The 12,077-nt window shown below is 38.2% G+C and overlaps 2 protein-coding genes across 2 annotated transcripts in view; both read right to left on the reverse strand.

Moving 5' to 3' along the window:
* Positions 1-10,064, reverse strand: part of tdrd12 (tudor domain containing 12) — a 41,480-nt gene extending 31,416 nt beyond the window's left edge. Inside the window, exons 1-7 of the mRNA XM_057330033.1 lie at positions 9,931-10,064; positions 3,172-3,218; positions 1,415-1,579; positions 1,174-1,310; positions 852-971; positions 312-367; positions 154-239 (exon numbers count right to left, since the gene is read on the reverse strand). Of these exons, the coding sequence (XP_057186016.1) occupies positions 154-239; positions 312-367; positions 852-971; positions 1,174-1,310; positions 1,415-1,579; positions 3,172-3,218; positions 9,931-9,994 (675 nt within the window). The 5' untranslated portion in view covers positions 9,995-10,064. The remainder of the gene's footprint in view (positions 1-153; positions 240-311; positions 368-851; positions 972-1,173; positions 1,311-1,414; positions 1,580-3,171; positions 3,219-9,930) is intronic.
* Positions 10,065-10,739: 675 nt separating this feature from the next.
* urahb (urate (5-hydroxyiso-) hydrolase b) lies at positions 10,740-11,540 on the reverse strand. Its single transcript, XM_057330107.1, has 3 exons — positions 11,251-11,540; positions 10,987-11,122; positions 10,740-10,903 (listed from the first exon to the last, which is right to left on the reverse strand). The coding sequence occupies exons 1-3, from the start codon at positions 11,385-11,387 to the stop codon at positions 10,814-10,816; spliced, it is 363 nt and encodes a 120-aa protein (XP_057186090.1). The 5' UTR covers positions 11,388-11,540; the 3' UTR covers positions 10,740-10,813.
* Between the last annotated feature and the right edge of the window lie 537 nt (positions 11,541-12,077).

Here is a 12,077-nt window from a genome sequence, read left to right on the forward strand (position 1 = left end):
AGCGATATGATCGAAATGTTATACGTCACAGTAATAGCTTAAACTCTTGACAAAAAAAAAAGTGAAATAGAGAAACGTCTTGTGTCGAGCCTAGTAAGGACGGGTGGTTATGTTTGAATATGGGAAACATAATGTCATGTGAACAGTGTGTACCTTTGTGTTGTTAATAGTCAGATAGAGTTCAACAGAAGAGCAGTCGGCATTCGTATCACATAGAACGGCTTCCACCAGTGTGGACACTGAAACAAACAGAACATCACATGATATATGGGTCACAAACGCTGCTGAAGAGAATCATCGCACACACTTACCTTGTAGAAGGTTGTGCAGGTATTTTGTGGCAGAGCTGTCCCACGCTGAAGATGGACTAAGACAGAAAAAAAACGATGTCTGAATATATTAACGTAAGGATGTACAAAACAGTCGATTAGCCATCTGACCACTGCCTGAACAGCCACAACTGAATAGTAACATCAACATTTGTGCAGCACTGCTACTAAAAGGATACACAATAACAAGTGCTGCTTACAGAATGGCTATAATTAATGTTACAATTAATAAAAATAATAATCAATTTAATAGAGACATCAGTTGCAGTAGTAATATCAGAATGTTGGCTTTCATTCATAAAATGATGCTGCTAAATAAATCAGCTGTTTTTACATAAATTTGTAGATTAAATGTGAAATTATCAAAATGCAAAAGTATATTTAAAAACATTAATAATTAATCTGATTATATTTTTTAATCGATTGACAGCACTAATAGACTTGTTCTCTAGCAACCCACTGTGAGAGCGGCTGTTTATTTGCCGTGACAGGTGTCTTGAAGCAGGCTCAGTGGTGACTTACACGAGCTGAGCCGTCTCATTGGAGATGGACACTTGTAGCGTCAAAGGACGGATTCCAGCCAGTTTAAAGCGTCTCACCCTGAAGGGAAGCTGCAGGAATTTCTCAAGAGGAGTTCTCGCACTGCGACATACAACACAGTTCATGTAGTTTGCATTGTGACATTACATTTACATTTTCAACAATGACGCTGCAGGTGAGCCATCTCTTCATTTAAATGTAGATTTAAAACGAACTAAAATTATGAAAATAAAACTTTAATATGACCTCTCATCGTTTCTATTGCAGATGTATAGCATACTCAAATGTAGGAAATGTTTCATACTCGTCTGTTTGGATGTTGATGTGATCTCCATAGTCTACTAAGAAGCACATGGCCTGGCTGCCCGCTGTTCCCTGAAAGAGCGACTCCACCACGGCCCGACACCAACTCTTCAGAACCGGGCTGAACACCACACACACCTGCCACAGAAAACATACATGTAAAGCGATGCTCTTAGAACCCTAAACTGAGTAAAAACTGTAAACAAAATGTACAGATTATTCATCAGAAATCAGAAATGTACCAGTCCCTCCTTGAGTTCAGCAGGCTTTAATTTCTGTACATCCAGGTCAAACTCATGGTAGAAGAGGTTCATTTTAACCCTCAGGTTGTCGTATTCCTCTGGACTGTCTGGATGGATGCCAGGCCCTTTCAGAACCCGACCCCAAAGACATCCAGGATCTTCAATCTGATGCACAAACAATAGCGAATAATCTCAGTTTTGACTCCTAATCAGAAGCATCATAAATTCATTGTATTGAAAAACAATTTTAGCACTGACAACAATCTCAAAAATTGTACTATTGTATTAAATATTTAAACTCGTCTAAACAAAAGAAAGCTATATCTAGGGATGGGCGATATGACCCTAGAACTCTATCGCGATATTTTCTGGTATTTGTGGCGATAATGATACAAATGACGATATAACTATAACACCACCCACCGCTGTTTTTTGCTACAAGTGATAGAAGTAGCTGCATGTAGTCTAGAACCTCGGAAACACAAACATTAATCAAAATAGGGGTAAATTGGGGTAAAACTTACCCCAAATCAAGAAGGCTCCTAAAATATACTTACATTCACGAGTTCGCCTTGGAGATAATAAGGTGGGACCGATAGTATGCGTATTTGGCGTGCTGTCCCGGGGCGAGGGCTCCGAGCTTGGTGTTTCTCCCCGAACTCGGAGCACCTGCCCCTTGACCGGGGAGAGGGCCCCGGGCCCGGTGTGTGCCCGAACCCGGAGCATACCCCCAGCGCTGAGGTGAAACGGCCTAGTGGTGTGGAGTCGGGGGTGAGGAGGGATGTTGCGAGACATTCGGGAGAACGGAGGCAAAACGGCTTGACTATTCATAGGGCTGATAGCTGTGATTGCTAATCGATAGCCAGCCGAGTTAGTTATCTGCACATGCTCCTCCCGAATCTTGTTAATAAAACATCATGTATTTTTTGTAAATATAATGGTTAATGAAAGAAACAATCAAATAAACTAAAACTCCACAGACACATCATGTCATACCTAAACTGTAAATAGCCTATTGTTGGGTGGAAACGATCGCATCACGCTATCAATCACTCTCTCCTGAACTGTGTGAACCTTCTCTTCTCACAGAAACATATCTGTAGGACTCGCGCAACAGAAAGACAACAGAAAATGCGGATAAAATAAATCTAATAAAATAATCTACGCTGTCATACGCTCATAAACGTATATAAAATAACGTAATACAAACTCGCATTTTGTACTGGATGTAAACAGGCAGCAGTCGCTGCACATGTGGGCGCGAGCTGCGCACGGGATGCTCCGTTCATGCCTCCTGTATATAACAGGCAAGAAATCATATTAAACTAATGTGTGCAATGCGCACGCGCACATAACATCTAACAAATGTTTAAATAAAGACTTTAACCTAAACTAAATGTTGTTGACTATCAACAAATGCTTAACAAACGAATGAAATAAAACGAAAGTGAAACTTAACATTAACTCGAATGCATCTACAGAGCCATCCTTCACGAGAGTTAGAGCTCCTCTTTTAGTGCAAACTTTTTCTGAGCTTCATGTCCGCCCTCCGCTATAGGCCTATGAGCTGTGAATGGGTTTATCGTTTATGTCGCGGGAAGACTAATTCCAATCGTGGCGAGAATTTCTACTCGTATATCGCAATCGATAAAATATCGCCCATCCCCAGCTATATCTATATTTTTTTATACTGGCAATTAATTTTTCACTAAACTTTACAGTATTATAGAAACATTATAGAAACAAGTAGTGCCTACCTTGATTATCTGTATCTCCAACATTTCTTTGTTTTCCACTGGAAAACCTGCAAAACAGCATTAATACTTTTATATATTAAAATAGGGGACTTCCCCAATCGACTGCACATTCTCCCAAAATCACAGAATATCATCACAGATAATGTTAGCAATCATCAATTTTAACTGTAGAATTAAACTAGTTAAAGGAATAGTTCACCCAAAAATGTAAATGTTGTCATTTTTACTCACCCCCATGACGTTCTACACATTTTAAAGGGATGCTTCACCAAAAAATGAAAATTCTGTCATCATTTACTCACCTTCAAATCTGTATAAATGTCTTTGCTCTGATGAACACAGAGAAAGATATTTGGAAGAATGCTTATAACCAAATTTTGCCCCCCATTGACTTACATAGCAGGAAAAAATACAATGGTAGTCAAAGGTGCCCCAGAACTGTTTGCCGTCCTACATTCTTCAAAATGTCTTCTTTTGTGTTCAACAGAACAAAAAAATTATAAAGTAAATTTTTCTACTATGGGAGTCAATGGGGCTTTTACTTGTGTTATTATAAGTTGCACACGCATGTATAAGACAAGTAAAATTGCAAAAATTAAAGTGTCGGAACAAAAGATGCATTCTATCTAAAAGCGAATGCTTTGAACCGAATGCAGACCTGCCTGAAACGCCTCGTGTAACCACACCCCCACAAATCTACATCAGTTCGTGGTATGATTTGACTAAGACCGCCCAAATGTATACGCAAGTAAGGTGGGCGTACCTGTCAGTACAATTGCTTTGGAACCTGATGTTCCAAATATGGTAAGAATAAGGTTGGGCATCGTTTCAAATTTATCGACTCCGATTCCAAATTTGATTCTGCTTATCGATTCCGATTCCTAACGATTCTTAGTTTCGATTCCAAAGCGGTGAAAAAGCAATAAAAGTCAAGCAAAAATATTTATTTTGTGCCATTAGTTACAGCTGAACATGCAAAAAAGTGTCCTGTGTGAGCCTTCCTTTCGAAGCGAGGGAGAAGGGGGTCTCACGTGTAGCATCATGTGCCGGTGTTCTGTCGAACTGTCCTACCCTGTCAGATTTTCCTACCACAGGGCAAAACTTAATACAGTATAATCTAAGGATGATTATAGGTAGGATGATTTTACAATGCAAAATACCCTGTCAGATAGTCCTACCAGTTTAAAATAAACACATAAAATAAGTGTAAAGTGTAAATACCTTGTCAGATTTCCCTACCAGCATAAAATAAACATGTAGGATTAATTTACAGCGCAATACCCAATCATATTGTACTACCAGTATTAAATAAATATGTAGAATGATCTAACAACGGAAATACACTATCAGATTCCCGTAGCAGTATAAAATAAACAGGTAGGATGATTTTATTGCGTAAAAAAATCTGTAACATTGATGTGTGCATGGCTCCGGCGTTGTCCCCGCACTAGTGTCATCGGCGGCTAATGAAGAGCACTTGGAGTCGGCAGTGTGGGCACTCAGGATGCGCAACGCATCAAAAGCGGTGCATTCTTGTAGATTAACTATATTGCTGGTGACTCCCGTCTTGCAACATAATAGTTTGTCAAAATAATTACACTTAGCTTTGTCTTTGACTTCCACGGTCCGTGGAAGTCAACCGTGACTTCCACGGTCCATCGTGTGAACTGACTTTTAGTATTCGAGCAGAAGGTCCTCGCAGATGGCTATGTCAGGTCAGGTGACTCAGGTCTTGACAGATGACGTGAAAATTATGTGACCGTGCGGTCCGGAATCGTTAAGTGGAATCAAACATTTTTTTTTTAAAGGATCCGATTCCTTTCTTATGGATCCGATTCCAGAATTGGAACTGAATTTCGATTCCCAACCCTAGGTAAGAGGCGTTACATTTCCGTCACACGCTTGCAGTATTCGACCAATCACTATGCACTGGTTAAATGGCCAATCATAGCACACCTCGCTTTTCAGAGCAATGAGCTTTGTAAAAAATCTGTGCGTTTCAGAGAGGCGGGGCAAAGAGGAGATACAAACATGCACGGTATGTGGAAAACACAGTGTTTTTAAACCTTAAATCATGTATACACATTGCATTACATCTAAAACAAACATTAATATTCATTTTAGCTGTGTCATATGACCCCTTTAAGTCATTTTCAGCACATTAGTAAACCCACTGTATGCAGTGAGGAAAGTGTGCCTCGCTCTCAAGCACTTTTAGCCGCCATGTTGCTTTTTTTGGTGCCTTTGCCATGGTGAATCGTAGTATCGGAGCTCCATTGATCATGGCTTGTATTAGTCGTGAGTTGATAGAACTAACTCAAATAAGCTGTTCTGAAACCAAAAACTCAAAGTTTCGCATCTCTGTGTAAATCAACTCAGAGTCCACATTTTAACTCGGTGTTGGTTGAACCTCCTTATTGAAACGGTCCCCTGGAAACCTCTCGGATGTTATCGGAAATATCATTATTTGTGTTCCGAATATGCTGGGAGGTCTTAAAATGTGTAGAACATGACAAAATTTAGATTTTTGGGTGAACTATCCCTTTAATTTTGAACTTTTTTGCACCATTTTAGTCTTCCGGGATTAAAATCTACGTTGTGTCATGTTAAGCGACCAATCACAATTCACTTGTTTCCAGGTGGACGGATTAAGAACATAACTCGCAATGTCTCCTGGAAATGCTAACGTGACACACACACACATCTTCTGGAAATGCGGTAGAATTCATCAGATGGACTTCAGAAGTCCTTAAGTTTTCTTTCCAGATCTGTGTGTGCCATATGCATCTGACGTTCAGACCAATCTGCTTTAACATTTTATGTGTCATTTTGCACGGCTAAAACGAATATTATTGTTTGTTTTAGATGTAACGCAATGTGTATACACCATTTAAAGTTTAAAAAACTTTGTATTTTCCACATACCGTGCATGTTTGTATCTCCTCTTTGTCCCGCCTCTCTGAAACGCGCTGATTTTTTTACAAAGCTCATGGCTCTGAAAAGTGAGGTGGGCTATGATTGGCCAGTTCACCAGTGCATAGTGATTGGTCAAATACTGCAAGCATTTCATGGAAATGTAACGCCTCTTACCATATTCGGAACATCAGGTTCCAAAGCAATTGTACTGACAGACGATACAATGAGATTTACAATTACTCCCACCTTAACTACGTGTAGATTTGGGCGGTCTTAGTCAAATCATGTTACGAAGTTACGAAGATTCGCCGGGGTGTGGTTACACGAGGCGTTTCAGGCAGGTCTGGTTGAGCATTCACTTTTAGATAGAATGCATCTTTTGTTCCCACACTTTCATTTGTGCCATTTTACGTGTCTAATACATGCATGGGCAACTTATAACACACCAAAGACACAGAACAACATGTACTTCCGCCATTTGACCCCTTTAAGCAAAAATGTGTGCCTTCTATCACTTGTCACATTTCAAAAGTTTCTAAGACATGCCAAAATAAAGTTGAAATAAAAGGTGTTTTTTAGAAAAGAAATTGCCAGGGCAGTCTGCAAAGTTGCTACAGTAAGTCTAAAGTCTAAACTAAATCTAAACTAAGTTTTCCGTTTCAGAAAACCATGAACATGGACTTGTGTTGGCAAGGTCTTTCTATTTCATCTCATTCGTATGCTTCTGACATAAACATAAACTTCAATTTCCAAAGCTGTACTTTACATGATTCAAATTATGTATAATGCTTATTCCTGGAATACAAAATATTCTCCAGTTTAATGTAAGCTTTAATAAAAATATACTAAACTTTATAGCAAGCGATTTTAAGATCTTTGGAGGGAAACACGGTAAAAAATGTATGTGGTCGAATTCAATGACATTAGTTACAGTGCAATGTAATACTTTTATTTATTTATGCAGACAATGTCAGGGCTCTCAAGTTTTGAACTGAGTTCAGAGTGAGATTTTGGCGGCGGTGGGGGTTTGGGTGGGGACGGGGGTCTGATCTGAAAAATGTGACACATAAATTTGTACAAATAAAAAAAATATTTATTTAATTCATAATTTCTTAGTGTAGGTTTGTGTGTGTGTGTGTGTGTGTGTGTGTGAGAGAGAGAGATAATGGTTAGTGTTGTTTAGTGTTGTTTGTAGGTGTTGGTAGCATGTTTTGAGGCCTTCAGCACAGGGGTTGGTGGCTCCCACTTGAAACACTGTGGTTCCAGGCCAGCCATTTTCACTGTCATGATGGATGACAGAGTTCCATCCAGTGCCAAGTTGTTCCTGGTTTTGGTTTTATTTAGTCCAACCATGGAGAAAACCCTCTCAGCGTCTGCATTTGAATAAGGGAGCACTAACACTAATGCAGCTATTTTAGAAAGCCTCCCAAACTGGCTGCCAACATGCCTGCTTATGTCCCTCACGCCTTGATGGGCACAGGAGTTCTCTTGTCTAAAGACTGAGCACCAGTAGAAGGAGCTGATGGTTCCCATTGTGATGTATGGCCATCGGGTTGACCACTCCTTCTTAAAGAAACACCTATAGGTGGCTGCTCTACTTAATCCTCTCTTTTTCCCTGTTTCCAGTGAGTTCTCCACTGTCTCCTCTATGGTGTCCTCCACAGTCTCTTCCATGACTCATCCTCTACTGACACCCTAGCTGTCTCCTCTACTGCCTCATCTACTGTCTTCTCCACAGTCTCCTTCTCTGACCTGGCCACCCTTTTAGGGAGCTGATCCTTTAGAGCGAAGCATGAAAGAATGCTCATTTGCCTCTTCCCTGACATCTTTGAAATAGACAAATGTAATATTTAATACTATACATTGTCTGGATAAAATATAATGAAATAGCCTTGGCCAAAGGTTTTCACAGTGTGAAATGTGTATAATAGTTTTTTCTTTCCTTTTTCTTTCCTTCTGAATCAGAACTAATACTAAACAAGTGTCAGAATAGCTGCTGAAATAAGCAGGGATGAACACATGGTGTAGTTGCAGCTAGCAAAGGGATTCACTGTTAAAGCTGACTGTATACTGTTTAAGATATATATTTTCAATTACTGAAAAGTTTTTATGTTAATTAAAATGTCACTATGACAATGTGGACATGTGAAGATTGACAACATTTAACTACAAACACATTATGTTGAAAACTAGGAAAAATGAGTGCAGATACTTACTGGGTGTGCTGCAGATGTTTTAACCTCTCCACTGAGGAAAGGCAGAATGGGGGAGGGGATGTCACTGAGGACATCAGACAATTTCTTAAAGGGGCGATTAACCCAAAATGACAGGGTAGACAGCAATTACAGGGACGCATGCAAAAAGCTTAATATTATTATGAAAATAGAATATAAATTATCCAAATTATTTGTTTTATTAAATACATTGTTGAGGACAATAAGAACATTCAAAAATATTTTAATTTTGTGCAATGTTTCCACTTTTTACACTCACTGAAGTTAGCTTAGCAGTGTGAGGGACATGCCAAAATCACATACATCGAATCAAAGAAAATGGTATAAAATGATAAAACACATTTTAAGAATCTTCTTATTGCAGTTGTATGTGTGTAAATATTAGGACATTTATAATAAAACCTCAAAATGTCATTATTTTACATTATGTTCACGATGGCTCAGTGTTTCTGATGACACCAAAAGGCAATTTATAGCGATAATGATCCATCTGAATTAATGTCGTGTTGAGCGAGCCTGTGAATCACAGAATGTGTCGTTGGAATCAGAATGTAAACGTTGTTGTTGCGTGAATATCTAAATCTTACCCGGATACAGCAATGCTATTTTCTGATTGGCTGTTCGGTAGCTATTTTTTTATTTGATTAGCTGGTGCGTGGCAGGGCCTTCTGAACTCTATGGGGAACTCACTTGATTCTTCTAATAGCGGCGCAACTTGGTGGGCGTTATCCCGGAAATTTCTCTGCGTGAGAAATACAAGGTCTGGCGTGTGAGCGGGTTGAAATGAGACTTGAGAGCCCTGCAATGTTAATTTCTACATTTAATACATTTCAGGTTTTTACAGTTGTATAAAATAAGTAAATAGTAAATAAGTAAGTTCATAGTACCTAATGCAGTAATTCACGTTAATGAATTAAAGCTTGTTAGAACAATCACTGTATCAGTTTGTGGTTTCTAATTTGCTGAGTGCACGTGTAAAAACACGTGAGCTGGGAAAGTCAGAACAGCTGGAGGTGTGTCAACTAATAAGAAAACGTAATTAGTCAATGATCTGCCAGCACTAAACAAAATAAATTATCATATATAACGATCTAATGGTTCGTTAAAAACAGTACAGATAAGCGTTAAATGACTCAAATCTGCGGCGGAAGTAACTTCACGATGCGGTGACGCAGTTTCCGATTCTTGTGAAAAGCCCCGTGGGGGAAAACGTTAATCTGTTCCATTAATAACATCATTGTATATTGTATGTATTTCAAATAGTATAATAATGCGATCTGCGGAGAAAACAAAGCAGTTGCAGAAAAATAACGTTACAACCTTAGATAATACTTCATTTAAAGTGTTTTTAAAAGTGATATAAGGACACAATAATGCTGATCGGTTGGCTATTATTTTGGGTATTTTCTGAATGTCTGTCAACTTAAGCTGCAAAGTTTCGAAGAAACGTAAATACATTAATACTTAACAAAATCGCATTTTACGCCTGCAATACGCTTCATAACACCATAGCAGGTCGTTTATTGTGTGACATAGTGTGTTAATCTCGGGAGTGTCGTGTAATATTTACGATCGCGTGTATATAAAACAGGAAAATCGAGATTCTTACCTCCAGTCACTGATGAGAGATGCGCTGTCCACCTGCGTGCACGTGCACGTGCACGTGACGTCATCGATCAATCAGCCAGAGATTCACGTGCTGCCCAAAGATGTTTCAGTTTTACTGAACATATTATCTTTGTATTTTTCTATTGACATTAAAAAAAAGATGATTTACTGATTGTATTTAATGATGCTTTTGTTTTAAATGTAAATTTATCTCTTAAGTATTAAACAACTGGACGTTTTTCCAAATCATGGTTTTGTCATGTTTATTGTGGTGATACCATGGTAAATTTTGGTTACTGTGGAAAATAATCATTTGACTCATTCAGGTTATATTTACAATACAACTAGCTTATTATGATTGCTTTATTATGATTTTAAAACACAGTGTTCATAATAAAATAGACTATTCCTGTGGCATTAATGTTATTTGTTCGTTGCGATTACAACCCTTTATTATTTATATTATTTTTGTACATCTGTGAATTGTATTAAGCGTTTGTGAAACGTATTTTATGAGAATATAATTTTATTTTACGCACGTGAATTGTTTTTTTTTGTGAATGTATACAGTATATATAATTTGTGCACGTGAATTAATTTTTATGCATGTGAAACTGGCTACGCAAGTGTACATCGTGTTTTATGTGTGAATAATTAATGTGATCAAAATCGGTGGTAATACACAATACATTTTTGAGAGACAAGAATACAAATTTATTCGAATTTTCTACAATGGCTAATGAAAAACAACAGCAGCTTTAAAAAATAGGCAGCAAACTGTTTGAGGCCATTTTTGATCCATTAGAAAGTGAAAAACAGGAGTTTTTGAGGTCTCTGTGAAAGTGAACGCTGTTTATGGAAGGCGTGGAGTTATGTTGTGTTCTCTAGCTCCCTCTGTAGGTGTTGTATGAGTATCTGCTGAGGAGCAGTGGCAGATGTAACTTCTGCTCAGCATCAGTAATAGTGAAGACTATCTAAATGAAAAAGAAACAAACGTTTATAGTCTGTTATTACAATCCTCTACACCACGAATACACTACGAGTCGTTCTTACATACCTCAACATATGGATAAAAACTGCCCTGTCCCAAACTCTCCCAGTACTGGCCCGTCTCAAACCTCATCTTGTAGGTTCCTGGAGTGAAGCCATCACTGGTTATTAATCCTGGACAGCGTCCATCTTCATTTGTGGTGCTGAAATAATCAACAGCACTTGATTATAAAATATCCTGTTATTAGAGCAAGTTGAGCAACTGCATACAGCAGGTGTTGTTATTGGTCTTAGTGCATGATGGATTTATGAAAATAATTGTTGTACGCACCCAACAGTGATGAGGTTCCAGAGGGTCATGTGAGGGTCCAAGCGGTGCAGACTGATGGGCATTCGGACAGCAGGGAGCCCATCCCCAGTGTTTAATACATGAGTCGTGAGCGGACTGCTGTTATTCAATGGACTCATAGCTGTAAACTAGTAAACCTAGTGTGAAAAAACAAAAAATGAACAAAAATGATAAACTCATGGACAAATGGAAAAATATATAAGCGCAGAAAAAAAATCATTTAATCAGCATTTAGATGTATTGTGGCCATTCCAGTCCAGTGTCTGTTGAATGTCAACAAAACAACAAGTCGGGGGTGACATAAAGTCATCCATCAGCAATGTGAAAGACTGACAGCATAACAAGACACATGAAAACTGCGATTGGAACTTTTCCTAAATACATGTACAAATATTTCTGTTGAATATGAACTTGTTTTCTTTTCAAAGAAATACAGAGCATCATTTCTGTTATTTTGACCTGTGTCTCCCTCCGGTGTTCAATTTCTGCAAATAAATGCAAACAGAAGCAATGTTTGTATTGGAAATTTGGGAGAAATGCTGTTAGTAGTTCACAGAAAGAAACAAAAGTGATCATTTTATCTAAACACATACCCATAAAGGAAGAGTTTGGTTCCAAAATGAGATGACTCCATTTAAAAAAAATGTTTTTTATTATGTTATCACGTTTTTATTGTGTTTAATTGTGTTAGTTGTATTTTTTTTAGTTATTATGGCTTAAATCAAAACAAAGCAACTGCAGTTTGATTGATATGAATTGGAATGCACAATAAAAAACATGATTTTAGAAAAAATCTCATTTTGTAACCA

Source organism: Triplophysa rosa, linkage group LG3 (assembly GCF_024868665.1).
Source record: "Triplophysa rosa linkage group LG3, Trosa_1v2, whole genome shotgun sequence".
In the NCBI taxonomy this organism is placed as follows: Eukaryota; Metazoa; Chordata; class Actinopteri; order Cypriniformes; family Nemacheilidae; genus Triplophysa; species Triplophysa rosa.

What these genes read in the sequence shown, in the direction of transcription:
- urahb (XM_057330107.1), bottom strand. Translation starts at nt 11,387, where the DNA reads ATGAGTCCATTGAATAACAGCAGTCCGCTCACGACTCATGTATTAAAC. An exon ending in TGGAACCTCATCACTGTTGG is followed by an intron (nt 11,123 to 11,250) that starts GTGCGTACAACA and finishes TGATTATTTCAG; the next exon opens with CACCACAAATGAAGATGGAC. An exon ending in GTTTTTATCCATATGTTGAG is followed by an intron (nt 10,904 to 10,986) that starts GTATGTAAGAAC and finishes TTTTTCATTTAG; the next exon opens with ATAGTCTTCACTATTACTGA.